Raw genomic sequence first — 24,589 nt, forward strand, 5'->3', positions numbered from 1 at the left:
TGCCTACCCGGTAAATCTGAATTAGTATTGATTTACTATATTATTTCTTCAGTTAATTTATTCTCCAGTACGTACTGTTGCATTCCTAAACTGGATACAAAATAAATCTAAGGTTTACATCCTGCTTCCTAAGGATTATCTAACACTTTAAAGTAGTTACAAATGAAATAGATAAATAGGAAAACAAAACTTTGAGATTATGAACCCAAAGCGCCAACAAAAGCAACAAGAATGACAAGCAACCATAGGACAACAGGATAAACTGTGAAGTACAGAGGTTAGGTAGGATTCAGGTAGGTGGGCAGGGCAGGGGAGTGGATCCCAGGTAGAGGGAGCACTGTGGTAAAGCACTGGAAAGAACTAAATCCATGGTACAAGGGGAGAAGGAGGGCACAGGCCTGAATGAAGCAGATAACTTGTGTTAGAGCATTTGGGTTGAAGAATTTGAAGCTGATAGGCAGCTGGGATCAGGCGTTCCTCAGGGGCAGAGAGGCCCTTCATACTAATAATAACATCAAAGGTTGGGGAAATTTTCCAACACACAGGTGGCTTTCAAGCAGGAAAAAAAAAATCAAAACCACAATATTTCTTTGAGATTCCTTCTCTTCTCCTTATTCCTCATCTTTATCTATCTATCTATCTACAGAGTATAGCATTCATTTAAATAATTTGAGTTCCTTTATAAAGTTAAGATACTTTTTTTTTTAAGATTTTATTTATTTATTTGACACAGAGAGAGAGATCACAAGTAGGCAGAGAGGCAGACAGGCAGAAAGAGAGGGAGGCAGGCTCCCTGCTGAGCAGAGAGCCCGATGCAGGGCTCGATCCCACAACTCTGAGATCATTACCTGAGCTGAAGGCAGAGGCTCAACCCACTGAGCCACCCCCACCCAGGTGCCCCAATACCTTTTTTTTTTTTAAGGTTTTATTTATTTGCCAGAGAGAGACACAACGAGAGAGGGAACACAAGCAGGGGGAGTGGGAGAGGGAGAAGCAGGCTTCTTCCTTCCTCACTGAGCAGGGAGCCCGATGTGGGGCTCAATACCAGAACCCTGGGATCATGACCTGAGCCGAAGGCACATGCTTAAAGACTGAGCCACCCAAGTGCCCCTAGCTAAGATACTTAAAACTCGCATTTCTACTTTTGAGATTGATAGATAATATGTGTGTATGTATGTGTGTGTATATATATGTATTTCTCCAAGACACTAACTTCACCAGGTTATACACGCAGCAAAACAAATATTGCCTGATAAAAACAAAATTCATGCACTCACATACTAAGTTACCATTTATAGACCGCTAACTATATGCTAGGCATTATGCTAAGCACTTTGCATAATTTCATCTAATCCTTACAACCACCTACAGTATTATCCATATTTTATAAATGAAGCCGGATCTTCATTGACCAACATCACAGGTCTAGGAGTCAGGCCAAGGGCTGCCTAGTTCCAACTCCCATGCTTTTAAACCACTGCACATGGGACTAACCTCAGAAGTCTTCTAAGGAGAACATCACAGTGCTTCCATTTTTCTGGGGCACAGGGGACAGATAGCAGGTTTTCCTCAATCACTGCTGAGTTACCCCTTCTGCTCAAACCAAGATTATACATAGCCAAAAGGTCAGATGGAATTTTTTCTCCCAGCACTGCCAAATCCCCACCACTGAGATGTTCAGGCTTCTAAAAACGGTAGAGAACAAAGGTCTGAGGAACAGAGCAAAGCAAGGGAAACTAAACAAATCTAACAACCCAGTAAGATAATCAGCACTTCCTGAACCAACAAGATTCACTGACCAGGGAAAATGATGAGTTGGGGGAACAGCAGGAGACTTGCCACCTCTGTAAATGTTGCTCAAGCCCCAATCCTCCAAGAGAGGCCCAACAGATGAGGCCAGAGTCCTCTTTTTTTTCGTGTTCCGAAGGGTAATAGTCTCTATTTTGTTCTCAAAGTCATGCTCTGTACCAGAGGGACAATAATCTCTCTCTCATCCTAAAGGTCCCAGTACAATAGCTGTAAGCATCCTCAAAAACAGGCAGCAACAAAATGACACGGCATCATATTGCTTTTTCCAGGATTCAAGTCCTAGATGAAAGGCATCATTATTTACGATCATTATAATTACAAATGATAATCTAACATCAATGCTATGCTTGGCCTTCTATGATGATAATATAGGGATGCCATAAACTCTTTCATCCAATTATCTCTCGGCTCTTCAGAAATCAGGAATAACAAAGCTTCTGCTGGCATTGCCATCCACTGTCTGCCAAGGATAACTCATAACCCAAGGAGAAAACTGACCAGTTCAGGCTGATTCACTCACAGCAGGTCCTGAGTGAAACTCCAGATTTTCACTCTTTCAACTTTGTTCCGACTTAAGGAATTCTCTCTCTGCCAAGGTGAAAGCGTCACTCAGAAGGACTCCTCTTCCCTAACAATTGTTCATAACTCAACAAGAAGAACGGAGATTGTTTAAAGTATACATAATACTCTAAAAATAAAGACAGCAGTCTAGCAATACTAAAGATACTGGAAGGGGGGTAAGGAGGCACAAAATGCTGCAGCCCGAACTGGGTTTGTTTTTTTTTTTTACTTTGGGTATAAGCACAGAACATATGATTTATTTATGTAGGCAATTTTGTTCCTCAAAAGAAACCAAAAATGTTGCAATACTCACTTCAATTTTGCTAAGAATATAACATATGCAAACGTGCAGAACTAGACATGTTCCCAAAAACAAGGTTACTCGACGAAGGGGTTCCAGAGAAAACTCTGTTAAGAACAATCCACCTTCAGTGTTTCCTAACCATTTCCTCACTGGTCTCCTTCCCCTCGACACCTCCAGAATTGAGACTACACCACACACCTTTTTGGAGGGTGCCTTTGTTTCATATCCATTGCTCACATTATGTCAACAAGGAGGGCAGGAGCCAATCTTCCATTATTTCTATGTATGCCACAGCATCACAGAGCTGAAAATACTGTAGATGCTCAGTTATCCTTGTGGCTCCTGGCTGGCAGGCCAAGCTATCTCTTCTGCGCTGTGCATTACACATAACTACGCCCTCCCGTTTCATGGTCATAACAGCCCTACAGAGGCAGGAAGGACAGTTACTACAAATGAGGAACCAGTGGCTCACACTGGTTGAATGAGTTCCCAAAGCCACACCAGCAGATAGTAGTCAAAAAACTTGAACCCAATATCCCTAATTGCAAGTGCTAGACTCTTCCTGAAAATTCTTTATGCAAAGGATTATCAACATCTTCTCTCACAACATTCTGATTTTTAATAACTCGTCCCAACTGAACCTTCCTATAAGCAATTCATGTCAGAAAATGCTTCCACAATACTTTTGGGTTGCTCAGATAGGAGCAATGAGAATACAAGGAGAATTGTTTCAAGTTCATACTCCATGTTCAGTCAGCAGTAGAGTACAGTGACAACGTCCTCGGCCAGAGCCTACGAAGACTTACCATTCTATCTCCTGTAGTTCACTGGTTCACTTCTGGAAGGAGACATGTTATATAGAAAAGACATGAAGATTTTTAACCATAACAGGTTAAACAGAAAGACTGTTGGCTCACTGATTCTGAGAAAATGAATTTAAAAACCAAGTGATTCGCCTAAAGTCAGATGAGACCCTTCTGAGCCATCCCTGACTCCTCTCTCTTTCCCCAATAACAGTCAACACGTCATGTCTGTGCCACCTTGGCACAACTGACATTTTGGGCTGGGGAAGTCTTTGTTGTGGTGGGGAGGGAGGGCTATTGGGTATGCTTAGCAGCATCCTTGGCCTATACCCCTTAGATGCCAGTATTACCTCCCACCCTGTAACAATCAAAAATGTCTCCAGACATTACTAAATGTCACCTGGAGGTAACTGCTCCTGGAGGTAACTGCTCCTGGTTGAGAATCACTGGTCTCGATCAGTAGTCTCCAAAGAGAGGTACACAAAACAGTCCACTGGGAAGGCAAATATATGGATGAGACTCTCCACTTATATTATCATCTTAAAAAATAAGACTTTCTCTTTATTAATACTTACTAGACGGCCCAACACTAGTGTTCCCATCCAGTCTCTATGTCAGCCTGGGTCTCATACGAATCTAAAGGAATAAGCAAAGCATGGAAGCTCCGTAGCGCAGGCTGAGGTGGAATGAAATGTACTACAGTTCATGTGCTTGGTTAAGTAGATTTACCGATCACATTTGTTTGAAATGAATTAACCCTCACAAAGCAAACAAGGGGCTTAAAAAGATTCCTGCAAAGATACCTTAGATTAAAGACCGCATACACAAACAACAAAAATATGGCAGTGCCTCATTTCTATTTGGGTGTACTTTTAAGATTTTATTTACTTATTTGATAGAGTGCACGCAAGTGAGTGCATGCACAAGCAAGGGCAGCAGCAGGCAGAAGGGAAGGGAGAAGCAGGCTCTCCGCTGAGCAGAGAGCCAGATGGGCTCCATCCCACCTGACCTGAAGGCAGAAGCTTAACCTACTGAGCCACCCAGGCGTCCTTCCTGGTGTAGTTTTTTTTTGTTTTGTTTTGTTTTATTTATTTGTTCCTGGTGTAGTTTTCATCAGTCACATTACAATATAGAAACAAGATATGACAAGAAATGCACCAAAACCTATCCAGAGAGCTTAAAATACACATTTGCATCTCTTATCATAAATGATTAACTTCATTTTAAGTATATACTGTGCCTTCAGATATTAGCTAATGAAAGCAGGACATGCGCATAATGTATAAACAAAAAGGCATACATCCAATAAAGGGATTAAATGTTTAACTGAGAACAGGAGACCTCACTGGTCTCCTTCCCCTCAACACCTTCAGAATTGAGAGACTACACCACACACTCTTTTGGAGGGTGCCTTTGTTTCAGGTGCATTGCTCACATTATGTCAACAAGAGGGCAGGAGCCAATCTTCCATTATTTCTCTAAATAATGCCATTTAGACAGTGCCACTCCATGCAAAAAGTTTAGCGAACATTGCTCTAAACCAACACCGACAGAACTTTTTATGATGATGAAATATTTTCTATCTGTGCTGTCCAAAATTGTAGGTCCTAACCACGTGTGGCTATTAAGCAAATTAAAAGTGGCTAGTGTGCCTACAGAATCAAAGTTGAATTTTAATTTTGGTAACTTAAATTTAAACAGCCATATGTGGCTGTGGCTACTTCACGGGACAGCACAGCCCTGGACCATTGGTAGATTATGTTATCTTGAAACAAAAAGCTCCCAGCAGGCAATGCACTTTCCTGCTTTTTGTCTTTGGCCATGGTATTCTCTCTGCTTTGAATGTTCTCTCAACCTTGTCCATCTAGTAATAAATTCTTATTCTTGAAGGCCTACCTCAAATAACACCTTTCTTTAGCTTTCCTAACTACTCCTGACCCCACAGAATTAACTGCTGCCTCGGGTCTGTTGCCCTCCCCCTTTTATAACCTTCCACTCCCATACTTAGAGCTACTGGCTCGGGCATCTGAAGTTCTGGCATTGGGAGTTCCTCAAGGCAGTGTCTTATTTATCACTGGCTGATGTCCAGGACATCGTGAGTGCTCAGTACTGGTTACTGGATACGGCAATGAATGGACCAACAAACCCTGATCACCCTGTTTAGACTGCAATGCTTCTTCCACCATAACAAAAAAAAAAAAAAAAAAAAAAAGCTCCAGAAAAGCAGACCAAAGGCTACTCTTTGCTACTTCACAGTGCCAGATGCTACTTCAATAGACAATACCATTTCTATTATTACCACTGTTTGGCTCTTTCAGATGCAGATGTCACAGTTATTTCTTAAGCAGGCTTGAAAAGCATTTAGCCTTTGAAGAGCACAAAATGAAGGTACTTGGTGGTGTGAGCCCCTCTCTGAGGGTCACCTTTCAAATACTGCCATGACTGCTCTGATGCAGTCATGGCTCACGGATCCCGGATTAATGTTTATCAAGCTTTTCCTGGGTACTCTACATGCAGCTTTAGCTGCTCAGGTACAAGTGGACGCCTCCCCTTATCTCCTCCCACTCAAAACCCACGTGAAACTGTTTCTCTTCATCATCTTGCATTGAATGAGTATGACTTTGTTAGAAAGACCAAAGGCAAGGCTTTGACCATGCAATTGCTTATTCTGGATTTCATTTCTGAATTCTAGATTTGGCTATATTTAGCAAAGCTAAAACCGTCATCGTGCCTGAAGCCAGGAAGAAGACACCATTCACAAGCCACCCCCTGAAAATCTGCAGTTGCCACTAAAAAACCAGACTTCCCAGCAGGCAAAGACATCTGAAGTGGGAGGGATCAAATTGGTGTTTGCGTCAGAGAAGACCTCAGGTGCTCAGAACCAACCTCTCTGCCTGGCACTTAAGCTCTCCATAATCTTATTGCCTCTTTTTTTCTCTCCAACCTACCCTCTGCTCTGGTCACACATCCTCACTCTCTCCCCCATCCACTCCTTTCTGTAACACTGGTCATCCCACTCCCTCACCTGCTTCTCCTTAAAGCTGCTTGCCTCTCACTGAAACTTCCAGACAGCTCCCCTGCCCCCAAACACTACCCAACCCACCATTGCCCCACAATTAGCATAGGGCTGAGGCACAGAGGGTAGAAGGGCAAGCTGAGAGCTAATCAGTAGTTACTGGAAAGACCCAGGGCTACCAAAGAAAGTGAGCAGCAATTCAACAGCCAGGGAACAAATGTAAAAGAATTCCCTCTACCATTCCATGTCCTTCTTTCCTTGCTTCTTCTTTCTGGAAAGGAAATTCGTACTAATCCAGACGATACCACTAGTCAGTATCTCTGAATCATACTGTTTCACCACTATACACTTGCATATTCTAACTCTCTCTGCTGGGAAGGCCTTGGGTAACCCTCATCTGGACCATCTGCTGGGCAATTTCCATTCCTGTTCAAACCACACTTCATCTATAAACCCTGGCCTCCAGGCCCTTTCCCTTTATCACCTCATGACATCTTTTTATCATCTACTATACACCAAGGGCCATGCCAAGTGCTAGACCCTGATCTTAGGGTTATTTCTTGGTCTATGAGCTCCTTAAGAGCCAGGCCCATGACCTATTCATCTTAGTAATTCTGGAATCTAATGCAGTGCCTGTCACAAAGAAAGCCTAATGAACATTCACTAAATGAACACATGTGCATATCAATACCAACAGAAAGTAATCATATGCTACGTGTGTGTGTACACAGACATACATACATGTATACATATTTGTCTTAGGTGTTTAAACCTCACTACCTTGTGATATTGGTAGAAAAACTTTTAAGTTTACTAGTACAAAAACTCACTTAGTAGTTCTCATTAAGTCTAAACCTAGATTTCCTCAGTGGAAGTAAGGAAACTACTCTGATGGGGCACATGCTCCATCTTATATAGGACTGATGCAGTTCTGGAAAGTGGCCTTGGACACAGCAGGTATTCAACAAACATTTACTGTTTAAACCTTAGACATAAGGCCTCATATAGCTAAGGACAAATAACAAAAGCACAGCTCTTTAGTCCTTCTCTGAGCATTGCTCCAATTTTCCCATTGAGCTCATTCCAGAAGCTTAACCAAATCTTCCCTTGATATCACACACCTATGACCTCAGACATGATTAGGAAGTCATCGTGGCATCCTCATGAGGAAGCTAGAGAAGATACCCACGTCTATACCCAGCCTGGAGTAGCCATATCCCCTGAACTCATGGTCTAGAGTCTTCATTTCCCCCAAACAAACCCAGTGAACAGTCAGTGAAAGCAGGCAAGCAGAGCTGATACTGATGGAGGATGTCAGCCCACGCATTCTCCTGTCTTACTCCAGCACCTCTCTCTTGCACTCCTCACTATAAAGCTTAGACTGATACCCATTTTAGAGAATTAGGGATGACAGGTGGGATGTGGTGCTGTGTTTAAAACGCACCCAAACCTCCCCAAACCATCTGGTCATTGCCCTGGCAACTCAATGCACAACTGTCATCATCCTTGGACAACTCTGGCTGGGACTGGTGGTTAGGTCCACGCCTGGGGACTCAAAGAGAAAAAGGTGCAGGAAGGAACATGGTCACCCGAAATATGTTGACCCTTTAAGGAGCTAGTGAGGCTTCCACAGAAAAATATCTGACTCTGTCCACCCACCATGGGGAAAAGGATTGCTGCAGATTGCTATAGCCAAACCAACCTCCACATTCCCCCCCACTCCCCCTTAACTATATATAGGATAAAATCTTGCTGGCAAATAATGTCTACCACTCATTGAACACCTGAAAAATAATTTCACATTCATTGCCTCATTCGATCTTTGTGACCACGCCAAAGGAGAGGGGTTCTCGATCTTTAGCTTTCATCAGAATCTCTCCAGAAATCTGCTCAAGCCCCACCCTTGTGGTTTACAGGGTGAGGCCTAATTTGCATCTCTAACGAGCTTCCCTATGATGCTGATGCTCCTGATCCAGGACTCCATGCTTTAAGAACCACTGCCACAGAGAAACAGGAGAATCTCAGGAGAGATTTGAAATGTCTTATCCAAGGTTTCACAGCTAGGAAAGGACAGATGCAGAATTCGAACCCCGATCTGCCTGACTGTATAGAGCCAGTGCTGGTAACCATGGTATACTGTACGTGTGAATATGTACCTTCGTCTTATCAAATGCACTGGCAGTTCCTTTAAGGCAGGCATCACCCTTTAGATCTCCCTATTATGCCTCTCAGAACTTAGTAGTACCTTTATTTAGTAGTGGTACCTTTATTTAGTAAATGCTACATAAATAATTCATATACAGGCTCCTACATAGCTATATACCTCTAAGAGCCACAAATTCAAACTCACTTATAGTCAAAGAATATAAAGACAGCAGTATCACCAGACCCAGTTTTACAGGAGACTCTCTCTTGCTGCTCTGAGTCTTGGTCCATGCTATCTCCACACCTGCATAACTCCTACTCATTCTCTGGTCAGTCACTTCCCGCAGAAAGCAATTCTTGGATCTCTAAAACTAAGGGCCACTGCACCCTAAGCTTGTCTCCACGACAGCACATATCACTCTATTCTAACAGGCTGTTTTCCATCTCTCAGCATAGTCTGTAAACTATAGCATCTAGTTTTACGTCATATCCCCAGGGCCTAGCACTGTGCCTGGCACATCATAAATATGCTACAACTGCTTGATGAATGAATAAACGAATGCAGAGCTGCAAGTCCTTAATTCCATATAAAAACATCACAATGCATGATGTGCAGTTCTCAGGGATGAATTCCAGGGAAGAGGAAGATAGCCGAGATAACAAAGACCAACTTTGCCTTTTCTCTCGCCATCATTCAGTCCCTGAGAACAGGCACTGCTTAGGGTAGCACCAACTACAATGAGACAATATTCCAGCTGAACAAAATGCTCCTGGGCTATAGGGTCAGCAGAAGCCATTCAAAGAGAAGGAAAGAGCTCTGTGCCCCTTCATTCCTCCTGATTTCTCTCTCACATACTTCTCCATTTCTCCATCCCACTGCAGTTAAGGGCTTTGGCACAGGGATGAAAGACACAGATCAGACTCAAGGGTGCAGATCTGGCAGCAGGCACAGAATCATCTCCCATCCTGCACCAAAGCCCACAAGGAAAGATCCAGAGGGACAGTGACTCAGGCCCCGGATTAAGTCCAGCTAGAGCAGTGCTAAGAATGGAAAACAGCAAGAATTTCACAAGGACATTAATTGTCAGATATTTTTTTTGTTAAGCGTTTTTAAAGTAAAGGCTTTCACCTTAACCCCAGAAAAATGGGCCCAAGTTGAACCCAGTACTTGGACAAGCTGAGAGCCAAAGACAGCTGCTGCTTCATCTCAACCCACATGCCTGCAACAATCACCATGACAGGCATCTCCCAGGCCCAGGTTAGGACCTTTGCTTCAACCTGAGCTTGCAAAAAGGCTCCTTCTCCAGCTTATAAACTGTCCACCCCAAAACCACCATGTTGACCTAACAGAAGCCTCTCCCTTCCCCCCCATCCCCTCTCAGCAATAACACAACCTACAGTAGGTTGGCCCCATCCAATTAGTTTGAATAGCTTCATCCCTAGGAAACTGCTGCTTTTATTAAAAATAAAAGCACACAAGGCAGGCAATGGGCTGTGAAAAGTAGGAGTCTGGCATAATTATGAAGGTCGAGGTTAAGGTTACCAAAAGATACATGCAAAGATTTCCAGAAAGCCTGGGGGATAAAAATATATATTTACATATCTATAGATACACAAATGAACACACATGGAGAGAATTTACACAGCAGATCTAAATATCTTTTCCAATTGAGGAAAAACAAAAATCAGATGCCACTCTCAAGTAATTCTTTCGGCTAAAAAATAAAAATAAAAACTAAAACAGGAGGCAGAGGGGCCTAGTAGACCGGTTTCAAAATAACCACATTCATCTCGTGTAATTTCTGTTATCTTGGCTACATCCTGGGGACCTGATTATAGTTCGGTCAGGAAACAAAACTAGTCAAATCCACTAAGAGCCTTGGCTCTTAGAAAAACATATTCCCATTCTCTGAAAATCCTCTCTTCCTCCAATGCCTGCTCCTGGGAGTGGGAAAGTTGGGTAGAAGGAGAAACCCCTCTCTCTTCTTAAAGCTACTCCACCTCCACCCTTCAGCCCTCACATCACAATTTCAAGTTTAAGAAAGATGACAAGCCCAGCACCCTCTTTGATGTGAAGCTTTACACTTTCACACATACGTTTTCTCATCTGATCCTTATAATTCAGTGAGGCAGACAAGAATTGGCTTGCCAATTTTTAAAGAAATAAAATGAAAGGCCACCGAGGTAAACAATTTCCAGCAACGTTCTTCCACCCCACAAGCCCTGTCACTTCCAAATCTCAGTTTTAAATTTCTCAAGGACAATGATTCACTGAGCAAGGGGAGGGGGAAGGGAGGGTCAATTGGTCAAAACCCATTCATACACTGAACAACTAGAAACCAGTCTTGCTGCATCAGCATAAGATTTTAATTCACCGCACACTGCAAGAGTCCCATCATACCTTCCGCCAACACCTCGTCCACAGTGACCTGCTGTCGCCCAATGCCAAAGACCCTTCCGATGTAGCCACTGCCCAGGCCCGAGGTGCTGCCCCCACCTCCGCTGGAGCCGGAGCCCAGGCCAGAGCCGCCCTGCTCTCGCCGGGAGTCGAAAAACTTCTTCATCTTGCGAATAGGAAGCAGTAAAGCAAAATACCGACGGTTTCTGGAATTTTTTTTTTTTTTTTTTAAAGAAAACAAGAGATCCAAGGATTTCTTCTCAGATTTCAGCTCGGAGAGGAGCCACCCGAATCCGGCCGTGGGGGTGGGGGCTGAGGGAGGATGCCTATAGGAATATGCGTGTCAATCGCGCCGCGGTCCCCTCCTCCTCAAGAGAGCGATTCGTGTAAGTTTAAACCTGTGATGACAGAAGAGAGAGAGGATGAATCAGTAACACACTTACGAATTCAACCGCTGAGTCCTAGAGAGAGCGAAAGCCATCATCCCGGGGAAACGCTCCGTGCATTTACCTAGCAAGAAAAACCCTGGGGCTGAAAACCCGGCAGAGCCCGGGACCCCTGTGCCCGCGGCTCGGAAAAAGGAAGGATTCGGCCGCCTCGGCCAGCGCCGACCGAGCCCGGCACTGCCTCCCCCTCCTCCCGGGTCTCCCCGCCGCCCCAAAAGGCAGCATCCCGGCGGCACCCACTTGAGACGGCTCGGTGGCTGGCTCCCAGCTACCAGCCCTGCAACATTGTCACGGCCGCCGGGCCGGCCTGCGACGCGGAGAAGAGGCGGCGCTGCAGCGAGAGCCGGGGCCGCGTTCGGCGCCCGCCCGCCCGCCAGCTGATCCCCGGAGCGCCCAGCGGAGACTGACCCGCCGCCCCTCCCCCGCGCGCGCTCCCGCCCGGCTCCATCCACCCAACCAGGAAGTGAACCGCCGCCGGAAGTGCCTCTCGGGACGGCGCGGCGACGGGCCGAAGCCCTCCTGTTGCTGCCGCTCAGTCGCGACAAACGAAAAGGAGTCGTTGGAGAGAAGGGGACCCGGGAGGGGGGGGTGTCTCAGTGTGGAAAGAGTTTTGGAAAAGAACTTTTATCGCCCGGTCCGCATGGCACCATGGGAAAGGTAGTTCGGTGAAACCCAGCGGCTGGACTACAACTCCCAGGATGCCCCTGAAGGAGCGGGCGAGGTGGCTGCGGTGGCCTCCTTGGCCTCTAAGGTGGTTAGTGGGGTGGTGCATTTGTGGGGATTCGGTTATTTAAACACATCCGGTAGAGAGACTGCCAGGGACTCGGAAACTGCTGCATGTTCCACCCTTTTGAGGCCATCTTATTTGCGGCTTGACCTCCCTGCACAAGGGATTCTGGGGGTTGTTGTTTCCAAAAGGATCGAGGCTGACACCTGAAGGACGCGGCTTAACCTCTTAGCCCCTAGGCTGTCCTGCGGGGCTCACCGACGTCACCTGGGCAGAAAGTGGAAGACGGGGTGATCGGGAGAATTTCACTGGCAGTTGGTACAAGGCCACACCCGAACGCCAACCCGAAATGAAATCTGTGCCCTTCTGCCCGCAACCTCAAAAGCTGTTTTTGCTCCAGTTGTTATTGAGAACTGCTCAGGGGTCAGCTCTGAGCTAGGCGCTGTGAGAAAGCTTAACAAGACAGTGTTTCGTCTGAGAATCTATAGGCGAGACTCAAACCGAGAAACTTAAGGGGAGTGTGCAGGGCAAATTCTAGGGTACCAGCAGATCCAAATCGCTGGCTCTGATCCCAAACTTCGGGGCTGGGCTGCTGACAGTGACGCTAAATTCTTCCACCTTTGCTGATGTGTGGGTGGGCCTGACCTTCACAGATCTTCCCTCACACAAGAACCCAAGGCTGATCTTCTGTTATTTCTTTTTCACTTCAAGATTTCCTCCTTGATGTTTAACATACAGATATCGCCTGAGTGCCCAAGTCCACTAGGTGGACAACGTGATTTTCATCTGCCAAATTTAGAAGATTTGGAAGGCCGGTTAGTACCCTTCTCCTTCCCTAGATTTCCTAATGGATGATGCTGAAAGTAGTTCCAAATCCCTGCCCCCGCTTCCCAAAAAATCCATGATTTTTCTAACCACCCGAATATAGGTTATTTCTCACCTCCACCCGCTCTGCCTAATTCTGCGACAGCACTCTTGGCTTGTAATTCATCCCAGAACTTTTTCAATAGGCATTTGAGGAGAGGACGGAGAGGTATTCCGGGGCGGGGGAAGGGGGGGGGAATGGGGGGGGAGGTTCTTGCCTTCTCTAATCTTAATGTTGAACTGAGCGAGCGGTGACTGCCGCTTCTCCTTCCTCTTTTCCGTCCTCCTCTCTTCCTTCTCCTTTCCTCCTCCTCCCCTTCCCCTCCCCCATCCTTCTCCTCCTCCTTCTTCCCCTCCCCCTCCTTTTTTCAAGTAGTGCCTTTGTAGTTAAGCTTCCTATGTAGAGACAGCATTTTTTTTCTTCCAGAGGGAGTCAATGTTGTCACCTCAGTTCACGAATTCATGCAGCCACCTCCAGGGTGGAATGCAGCACCTGCCAGAACCTTCCCTCAAAGAAAGCCCACAGAGGCATGTTCTCTGCACTTTCCTTAAAAGGCTAGATTTTGTCTTGAGGAAGTTTGGAATAGACTTGAAAATAGACGGGAAAGTTCATTTGGAATTAGATTCATTGACCTCCATCTTTAACTACATCTATTGATCTTGACTGATTTTTTTGAAGAGGTTCTGTTGGGTCCCAGAATCTGTTCCGATCTCAGGTTTTACTTCTCTAGACATTCCGGTTACCAGACTAGACCAGGCTTATGCAAATCCCAAGTCTCACTTCTGAGGAACAAAAACTTGTTTTTATCTGATAGGATTAAGGCAGCTAACAAGCATCCACGTGATGCTTTGAGGAGGTTTCTTTATAAAGAAGCAAAAGAGAAAAAACATTAGAACACTGGGTTTCTTGCTTTCCATTCTTTCAGAAATTAATAACAATTATAATGACAAAGCTCCAGTTTTTGATCCTTTACATATAGTCATTACTTGTTCCTCATAACAGCCCTATGAAATAAGCTAATATTAATTGTACCTCATTTTTTAGATGAGGGCTCTGAAGCATAGAGGTAAATGAGTTGCTCAAAGTCACACAGATAGTGACTAGCAAAGACAGCCCTTAAACCCAGACTCTTTGGCTTTAAAGCCCAGTGTTTAACTAGCTACACTGAATTGTCTACTCTCAAAGAACAAATACAAACTGATTAAAGTACTAGAAAACAGTTAAAAACATGTCTGCAAGCAGTAGGGGACCAGGAGACGGAAATCTCTGCTACTCCATTGCTCTGCCCTAAGCCCCTTAGGTTTCTGAACCTATTTTCTCAGCCATAAAACCAGTGCTCTCTTACAACTCTTAATAATTTTCTTGGGGCGCCTGGGTGGCTCAGTTGGTTAAACGACTTGCCTTTGGCTTAGGTCATGATCCTGAAGTCCTGGGATTGAGTCCTGCTGCGGGCTCCCTGTCAGGCAAGGAATCTGCTGCTCCCTACAACCCTCCTCATGCTCTCTCTCATTCTCTCTCTCTCAAAAAAATAAAAATAAAAAATATATAATAATTTTCTTGTTCCTGAGTGCAAAATAATCACAGATCAGCCACCATAAACCCAAAACTCCTACCACACTTACTTTCTGTGTAATTTGTCCCACCCTTCATCTCGTTCTTATTCAACTTTTCTTGTATATTGTCACCTCAAGTACTCAAAGTCAGCGAACAGTCTTCTACTTACCTCTTTGAGCATTCAGTCCAGTAGTATATATAGTATGTGTCCTTACCAGTACTTAAATAAGGCAAATTATTGACTTCAAATTAAAATGTGACTTAGAAGAGAGAAATCTGATTAAGGTAGAAAAATTGATTTTAAGTATTCTGAACTAGGTAAGCTTTTGAATTTAGTCTAGGAGATACTGTGGATAAATACCTAATCAAAGAGAAGGGGAGGGCACCTGGATGGCTCAGTATGTTAAGCTGCTGACTCTTGATTTGGGCTCAGGTTATGAGTTGTGAGGTGGGGCTCTGCGCTCGGCATGGAGCCTGCTTAAGATTCTCTTTTTCCCTCTGCTCATCTTCCCCCACCTAAAAAAAAAAAAAAAAAAAGAGAGAGAGAGAGAGAGAAGGGGAAAAGAAAGTGACATTTAATGTATATTTTCCATATGCCAGTTACTGTATTAAGCACATAACATAATATCTTGTTTAATCCACCTGTATGCATCTCTGCAAAGTAGATACTCTTACCTATTAAAGTAAATACTGTTTTATTGTTTTCCCCAATTTCATAGGTAAAGCGTAAAAATTTTGTTAGTAGCAGAGGGATGTGCATGATTTGTTAGGTTAGGAGAAAATGGCCTTGTCGTGTGGCGAACTCATGTCACAATAAACCCAGTTACGGCAATGTGTGGTGCATCCTTAGAGGAAATCAAAGGGAAGGGGACCAACATTAATTAGCTACCTTAACTAAGGCCCACACTTTGTTGGATATTTAATCATATCATTCAGTCTTCACAATACATCTCTGAGGGGCACATTACTCTTAAATTTGTCAATCCAGAAACAGACCAAGCAGCATTAATGTATGTCAACTATTGCTACACAGAGCTTGGAAAGGGCGGAGGCAGAATCAAAACCTGACTGACCTCAAAACCCTCGTCATTTTCACTACACCATGTGGCCATTCTATACTGCCACTTTTTAGTCCAATGGAATTTATTAGAAATACAGATTACCAGGCTGCACTCAGCTCATTAACTATTTGTTCACTCAATAGTGAACTAACCAAAAGTATCACTTAAGGGGAAAAGCCATATACTTTTTTCTTCACTTTTGGTTTAATTTTAAAAAAACTTTTTTAGGGCGCCTGGGTGGCTCAGTGGGTTAAGCCGCTGCCTTCGGCTCAGGTCATGATCTCAGGGTTCTGGGATCGAGTCCCGCATCGGGCTCTCTGCTCAGCAGGGAGCCTGCTTCCTCCTCTCTCTCTGCCTGCCTCTCTGCCTACTTGTGTTCTGTCAAATAAATAAAAATTAAAAAAATCTTTAAAAAAAATATTAAAAAAATAAAAATAAAAAAACTTTTTAAAATTTAAATACTTTTCCTGCTCTTCTAAGGTATATTGACATATTTATCATAGTTGTATTTTCTCCAACACTAAAATAATGGTACACAAGGATACAGTTTTCATTTGCAGCAATTCTTTAGTTAGTGCTTAAAAAGACAGCCGAGGGATAAAAATGAATAAAATATAATCCTTCCAAGGAATTTAAAATATCCTGTAAAATTAAGTGTCTCAAACAACAGAGGAAAGTTAAAATGAGAAGAAAAGCACAATCGTAGTAAAAAAATCTAGAACATATTTAGGTAGGGGCGGGCCCGCAAGCCCCTTTTACCAACCATCCAGGTAATTCTGATTCATATTCAAGCTTGAGAATCACTGTTTAGCAGAAGGGAAATTATAACAACCATTTTCCTTCTCTAACAAGAATATGTACTGTTTTTGTTTTCTGGTTAGAAAAGTAATTACGTAATCATTGAATGTAGTATAAAGGATAAAAGTCAACTCAGAACAAAAATCACTCAGAGGTAATGGCTATTGACCTTTTTTTTTTTTTTTTTTTTTAGCATTGACCATTTTCATGAAGTTCAGCCTAACCAAGTGAGCCACCTAAGTGCCCTCAGTCCTTTTTTTAAAAATTCAGTTTATTTAAACAAACAGGTAAAAAAAATACCACCTGTCTCTGGCACCCATCAATCTGTTCTCTGTACCTAGAAGCTTAATATATATATTTTTTAGATTATACATGTAAGAGAGATCATATGGTATTTGACTTTGTCTGACTTACTGCACTTAGTGTGATGCCTTCTAGATCCATCCATGTTGTTACAAAAGACAAGATCTCATTCTTTTCTATGACTGAATTCCATTGTATATATATATACCACAATTCCTTTACCCAGTCATCCACTGATGGATACTTAGCTTGTTTCCATATCTTGGCTATTGTAAATAATGCTGTAATGAACATGGGGATGTAGATATCTGTTTGAGTTAGTGGCTTTCTCACCTTTAGATAAATACGAGAGGTTAAATTGCTGGATCATATGGTATTTTTATTTTTAATTTTTTTGAGGAACCAGCATACTATTTTCCATAGTGTCTACACCAGTTTACATTCCCACTAGCAGGTCACAAGAGTTCCCTTTTCTCCACACCCTCACCCACATTTCTTATTTCTTGTCTTTTTGATACTAGACGTTCTAATAGTGATGTCTCATGGTTGTGATTGGCATTTCCCTAAGAGTAATAATATAAAGCATCTTATTATGTACCTATTGGTCATCTGTATATTTTTGTTTGTTTGTTTGGAAAAGTATCTGTTCACATCTTCTGCCCATCTTTTAACTGGATTGTTCGAGGGTTTTTTGCTGTTGAGTAATATGAGTTATGTTTCAGATATTAGTCCAGTATCAGACATGTTATTTAGAAATATTTTACCCATTCAGTAGGTTGCCTTTTCATCCTCTTGATGGTTTTCTTTGCTGTGCAGAAGCTTTTCAGTTTGGTGTTTATGTTTGTTCTTGTTGCTTTTGGTGTCAGGTTTCAAAAAATCATCTCCAAGACTTATGTCATGGAGCTTACTACCAATGTTTTCTTATAGTTTTATGGTTTCAGGTTCTAGTCTTTAATTCATTTTGAGGTGATTTTTGTGTACAATGCAAGATAGTGGCCCAGTTTTATTCTTATGCACATGGCTGTCCAGTTTTCCCAACATCATTTATTAAAGAGACTATTTTTTTTCCCATTGCATGCTCTTGGCTTCTTTGTCTTCAACTAATTGACCATATATGCAGGGGTTTATTTCTGAGGTTCCTGTTCTGTTCCATTGATACATTTGTTTTGGCTGAGTACCATACTGTTTTAATTAGGATAGCTTTGTGACATAGTTTGAAATTAGGGAGCATTATGCTTCTTTCTCAAGAGTGCTTTGGCTATTTGGGGTCTTTTATGGTTCCATACAAATGCTGGGATTTTTTTTGCTCTGCTTTTGTGAAATATGCCATTGGTGGTTTGTTAGGGATTGCACTGAGTCTGTAGATTGCTTTGGGTAGTACAGACATTTTCACCAATATTAATTCTTCCAATCCATGAGCATGGAATATCTTTCCATTTATTTCAGCTATTTTTTTTTTTTAAAGATTTTTATTTATTTATTTGCCAGAGAGAGGGAGAGAGAGCGCAAGAGAGCACAGGCAGACAAAGAGTCAGGCAGAGGCAGAGTGAGAAGCAGGCTCCCTTGCTGAGCAAGGAGCCCGATGTGGGACTCGATCCCAGGACCCTAGAATCATGACCTGAGCCAAAGGCAGCTGCTCAACCAACTGAGCCACCCAGGCGTCCCTATTTCAGCTATTTTGATCAATTTACTTTTAGCATTTTTTTCAGGATATAAATACAGGGGTTTTTTGTTTTGTTTTTCTGTTTTTACTATAGTAGATCCCATTGCATATTTGGTACATTCTTTAATGTTTTTTTCATTTAATAATTTCCCACTTCATTATATATTCTCTAGAAACATTATTTTTAATGGATACTTAATAATCAGTTCTTTACTGCTGAATATTTTATTGTTTCATTTTAAAATGCTACTGCTTTAGATATGCATTATGTATGTTTACATTACATTTACATGTATATATTTAATTGTTTCCTCCAGGAAAGTTAAACTGATTTGCTCTCCACTCTTGATTCAGTTAACATATTTATTAAACATCTACCATGGGTTACACACCAGAAATTTTTATTGCAATGAACAAAATAGATATACTCTTTGTTCTCAAGGAGATTTTGGTCTTAAGACATTCAATCTGGGCACCTGGGTGGGTCAGCCGGTTAAGCGTCCAACTCTTGATTTTAGCTCAGGTCATGATCTCAGGGTTGTAAGAATGGCTCTGGTGTGCTCAGTGTGGAGCCTGCTTAAGTTTTTCTTCCTCGGCCCCTCCCTCCTCGTGTGTGTTCTCTCTTTCTAAAAAACAAACAAGCAAACAAAAAACTGTGAATTTGTACAGTTAAAAGAGAAATCCATCCCATTTGAGAGGTAGAGATGGTGCTCATGGTTTTAAATTGCCATTGTTTAACTTAGTGAGCTTGGGTACTTTTTATTGACAGGGACTCTCTCCTGAGTCAAACTTGAGCCAGTCTCCTCTGAGTCCTCTTTTGGACTAGATCTTCACCTTGGGCTCTGTGCTTGGTCCACTTAATCTGGTCTTAGCAAGAATCCTGCTGAGTCAGTTTAGCAAAAATCCTCCACCCTTGATACCTGATCACTTTTTGATATCTGATCAAATATCTCATACCCCCAACTCTCCATATGTTATCTCCTTGGCCTGCCTTCAGTGAGAATCCTACTGAGTAAATCTAGCAAGAATCCCCCTAGCTTGATGTTTCTCCTCTCAGGAATTCTCTCTTCACTGACCCCCACCCTTGGCTATAAATCTCCTACCATCCTGGTTGTATTTGGACTTGAGCTCCATCCTTCTCCCCTAGTACAAAACCCTCATTGCAACTGCAATAGTTCTTTTTAAATAAAATTTTCCTGTCTTTGGCAAGTGTCATGAAAATTTTTTTCTTTAACATCATGCTCATTACTTCATTCATTAGTTATTTAGTTAAATACCTGTCACATGCCAAAACTGTGCTAGCGTTACACGATTTCTTTGACCTTGGTGCCTGCGGTTTTTGGTCTTGCTTCTTTGTTTTGGTCTTGCTTCTTCAAAGAACCAAGAGGTAAACCAGATAAAGAGTGGCACAGGGAAGATATGGAACAGAACAAACAAGGTTTCTCCTTGTAAGAGAGTTTACACTGGGGTCTGGGTGAGGACAACACAATAAATAAGCAAACAAGTCAAGGAAAATGTTAGATAGTGATGAATGCAATACGGATAATTAGACTAGGGTGATGTGATAGAGTACTTGTGTGACTACTTTACGTTGGATGTTCAACTCTTTATGTACTAATAACATTAATTAAAACCATTATCACATAAATGGAAAGCCCTTTTTCCCAATTTGGTCTTTGGGCCTTTTTTTTTTTTTTTAAGATTTTGTTTATTTATTTATTTGACACAGAGAGAGAGCGCATGAGAGAGGGAACATAAGCAGGGAGAGGGAGAAGCAGGCTTCCCCAGGGGCAGGGAGCCCAATGCGGGGCTCGATCCCAGGACTCGTGGGATCATGAACTGAGCCGAAGGCAGATGTTTAACCTACTGAGCCTCCCAGGTACCCCTGGGCACTTTTTTTCTTTTTTTTTGATGACTTATTTTTAAAACTATTTTTCTAGTTATGATAATACATAATCATTTTGTAAAATTTGGAAATATAGAAAAGCAGAAAAAAGGAAATAAAAATAATTGATCTTATTATTCACTAGAAAACCCCACAACAGTTAGAAGGATATCCTTCCTATCATTTTCAGTGTGCATGTATATTACCAATGAACGTCTGTGTTATAGTTTTAGTTTATAAAGAATATACTGCATTACAGCCTGTCCTATGTGCAAGGACCTCTAAGAGGCATTGAAAATTTCTCAAATGATTAGAATAATAAGCAAAAATAGACATGAGACTTACAGATTTTAAAAATCATACATTTTTCCAAAAAAATCATAAATTTTTCAGTTTAGCTTGGGTAGAGTAGGCAAGAAGATGGTTAGGATATAAACATTAATCAAATAAATGTAAAATTTGATGACAGAAGTTTTATCTCATTAACCACAATATCCTCAGCACATAAAATAGTGCTGGGGAGCCAGTGGTTATTTTCATTCATTTGGTATTTTTCATTCTTTCATGAGTATAAAAATATTCTCTCCGTTATTATATCCATTTCCCTTTCTAATTTTGTGTACTTATTTTTTTCTCCCATTTAATTTGGCCAGACCAACTATTGTCTGTATTTTCAAAGAAACTGCTATTAGGTTTTTAAAAACTTTGGAGATTTTTCTAATTCATTATTTTCTGCCTTTATTTATATTTTGTTTTTCCTTTGGCTTCACTTTGCTTTATTTTGTTATGGTTCTAATTATTCAGACAGATATTTGGTTGATTTGCTTTTTTCTTATTTCAAAGTAAAACCATTTAAAGCTAAGACTTTCACTCAGTCAATATAGATCAATATAGATTTCACATGTCGCAGAAGTTTTCACTTTTCTCTACCCATTCTTTAGAAATCTAATTACAATAAATAAATAAATACTCTAACTACATTGTACAACGTTTAGTCCCTCTTTGTCCCAAGCTTATTTAATGTCCTGTTTACTCTTTTGTCTTCTTGTTTTGTTTTTAAGAGCTTAGACTAGCATTTAGACTACATCCTATAACTTTATGTTAGCTGTTACTATTATGAAATTGTTTTTTTCTTTCAATAATAATTTTTCACATTTGAATTATAAAAATATACTGATTAAGTTCTTTGTTTGCCTTATTTCAATGCCTCTAGAGAGTTCTTTTATACAATGATCTTTGAATTTTGGGCGTCTTCTCTCAAACAGGTGGAATATATCATCAAGCAGTTTGTTTCTACAAAGATAGAATGATATGCCTCTAAAACATATCTGTGTGAATGTGTCTTTGTTGCCTTTACAAGTTAAAGAGAAGATACACTGGTTAACTACAGAATTCCTGGATGTATTTTTTTTTTCCTTCAAATCTTTAGAAATTTCCCCAGTGTCCTCTAATATTTATTTTTGAGGAAAAGTCTAAAACCTTCCCTATTTTTGTTCCTTTGTAGTAAATTTTACTGTGGGATTCTTTACCCTTAAAATTCAAAACTTACAAGGGTGGGTCTACACAATAGTTTCTTTTATTTATTTATGTATTTATTTATTTAGATTTTATTCATTTATTTGACAGAGAGAGAGAATGCACAAGCGCGTGGAACAGGAAAGGGAGAAGCAGACTCTCCACTTGGCAGGGAGCCCGATTTGGGGCTAGATCCCAGGACCCTGAAATCATGACATGAGCTGAAGGCAGACACTTAACCGAATGAGCCACCCAGGTGCCCCTCAGTCCCATCTTTCTATACAAATCTTTCTAGGAGTCTTCTGACTACACAGCTACTATACACAGCTGACGTCCTATGATTTCCCTTCACCATCATCTTGGTAGTTCCCTTTCCCTCCTCCTATGTTGGAACCTCTGTTTTCTGTATCCCATCTTTCTTATTTTGTTAAGAATAACCCTCTTAGTTTGATAAGAATTATCCTCAGTACCTTCTCTAGAAGAGTGTACAGAAGGAAAATTTTTGGAAAAATACCATGTCTGACATGTTTTTATTCTACTCTAATACTTGATTATTTGGTTAGTATACAATTCTAGGATAGAAATAATTTTTTGCAGAATTTTTAAGGCATTGCTCTATTATCTTCTAGCTTTCAGAGTTATTCTTAGGCAGTATAAAGTCATTCTGATAATGGACTCTTTGTATGTGAATCTTTCTCTCTCTCTCTCTTTTTTTTTTTTCTCTCTCTCTCTGTTTATAGGATATTCTATTTGTCCCCAGTATTATCCTAGAAATACAGATCCTGCAGTTCTGGAAATTTTTCTTAAATTATCTCACTGATGATCCTTACCCATCTGTTTTCTTCTAATTTTTCTTTGGGACTTTTCTCTTCTATTTTCCCTCTCTCTGTTTAAAAAAAAAAAAAACACGTTTTTTGTTTATTGGGTAGACTCTTTCTCACCTTTATCTTCCAATTCTTCTACTGAATATTCGAAATATTTATCATATTTTTAATTTCAGGAAATTATTCTTCAGTCATTTCTTTTTATATGATTCTGTTCTTATTTCACGAATATAATATCCCCTTCAGGATTAATGACTTTTTTTTGTTTGTTTTCCTCACATGGTCTCTCTTCCATCAAGCTGCCCTTTTCTATTTATTTGGCTGACTTGGTCTTTTTGTCTCCTATCAAGACTTTCCTTAACTAATCTGACAATCCTTGGCTGTGTATTCAGATTTAAGGCTGGGGATTTGAATAGATGACTAGAAACTGAGTGCTTAAATAGGATTGGTTGACTGTGAGCACTGCTATAGGGTAAACCTCTGAACTTTGTTTCTTTTTTTTTTTAACTCTACTTTTTTTTTTTTAAGATTTTATTTACTTCAGAGAAAGAGTGAGAAAAGGAGAGAGATTACAAGCCGGGGAAGGGTGGAGGGAGAAACAGACTCCCCGCTGAGCAGGGAGCCCAATGTGGGGCTCTATCCCAGGACCTTAGGATCCTGACCTGAGCCAAAGGCAGACACTTAACTGACTAAGCCACCCAGGTGCCCTTGAAGTTCGATTCTTTAGACCTAAGCTGGTCAGATTTCTCCAGAAAAGATGCTTTTCATGTATTGCCTGGAGGTGAAGACCAAGTCATCTATGTTGGAGATCGATCCCGATTAGGGGAGAGACCAGCGGGTGCTGGCATGCAGTGTGCAATTCCTTAATCTTCTCAGCATTGATGCTGTATTTTAGTTTCCCAGAGAAGAGATCCTCTCTTTTTTACTCTGTTCAGAGAAAAACCTTTAGTCTTTTGCCGGGGCTGGAGAGGGCAGTCACCTGGCCACTCAGACTCAGGGAGGAAATCTGGATTGCTTCTTAAATTTTCAATCAGTTCTTCGTTTGGCATCTTTTGCAACCAACTCCTGAGCATTTTGGAGACTCAGTAGTACATGGGGTTTACTTTCAGCTTTCTCCCCTGGTCTGCTAAATATTTACTACTCTTTTATTCTCCCTCTTCCAAAAGTTTAGTGCAGCTTTCCCCTGTAGTTTTTTTTTTTCCCTTGCCTTTGTGGATTGATCCCCCTAAAAGCTGATATTTTCTTTCTTTCTTTCTTTCTTTCTTTCGGCTCATATTTTCTTTGGAACAACTATGTACATGTCAGATCTTTATTCTTTGTCCTTTGAGTCTGTGACGTCCTCTCTCATCATCCTCATGCCTTTCTCATTTCCTCTACTTTGTCAAGTTTGCCCTGCATACCATTCAGCTTTTTATTGTATCTAATGGAGCTTTAGATTCTGCATTTTAGTTTCCTTACAAATGCCCCTTGCCTTATCTACCTTCCTTTGACTCTTCTCTACCTGACTCCCAGTTCCCCCTTTTCATCTTTTTTTTTTTTTTAAAGATTTTATTTATTTATTTATTTGTCATAGAGAGAGAAGCGAGAGCAAGCACAGGCAGATAGAGAGGCAGGCAGAGGCAGAGGGAGAAGCAGGCTCCCCACCAAGCAAGGAGCCCGATGTGGGACTCGATCCCAGGATGCTGGGATCATGACCTGCGCGGAAGGCAGCCGCCTAACCAACTGAGCCGCCCAGGCGTCCCCCGCCTTTTCATCTTCATTTGTGTCTCATCTATCTCTTCTGTGTGTGTGTGTGCACTTTTTTGAATTTTTATTGCAAATATAAAGTAGATGCTTTTTAAAGAAATTGCTTTTGGTAAATCTTGTTCAAAAGGTAGCCTTCTTTGACATCTTGAGTGCTGTTTTGCTTTTT

At 41.5% G+C, this 24,589-nt stretch overlaps 1 protein-coding gene across 24 annotated transcripts in view; it reads right to left on the bottom strand.

Moving 5' to 3' along the window:
• Nucleotides 1–12,064, bottom strand: part of AAK1 (AP2 associated kinase 1) — a 173,622-nt gene extending 161,558 nt beyond the window's left edge. For 11 of the 24 annotated variants that reach the window (XM_045078963.1, XM_013051120.2, XM_013051115.2 and 8 more), the window contains exons 1-2: nt 11,723–12,063; nt 11,040–11,434 (exon numbers count right to left, since the gene is read on the bottom strand). In XM_045078963.1, coding sequence (XP_044934898.1) covers nt 11,040–11,202 — 163 coding nt within the window. In that variant the 5' untranslated portion in view covers nt 11,203–11,434; nt 11,723–12,063. Of the gene's footprint in view, nt 1–11,039; nt 11,435–11,546; nt 11,669–11,722 lie in introns of those variants that run through there. The other 13 variants (XM_045078958.1, XM_045078965.1, XM_045078961.1 and 10 more) reach the window with 5 other exon arrangements.
• Between the last annotated feature and the right edge of the window lie 12,525 nt (nt 12,065–24,589).

Source organism: Mustela putorius, unplaced genomic scaffold (genome assembly GCF_011764305.1).
Source record: "Mustela putorius furo isolate JIRA1106 unplaced genomic scaffold, ASM1176430v1.1 tig00000281_pilon_pilon_pilon, whole genome shotgun sequence".
Taxonomy (NCBI): domain Eukaryota; kingdom Metazoa; phylum Chordata; class Mammalia; order Carnivora; family Mustelidae; genus Mustela; species Mustela putorius.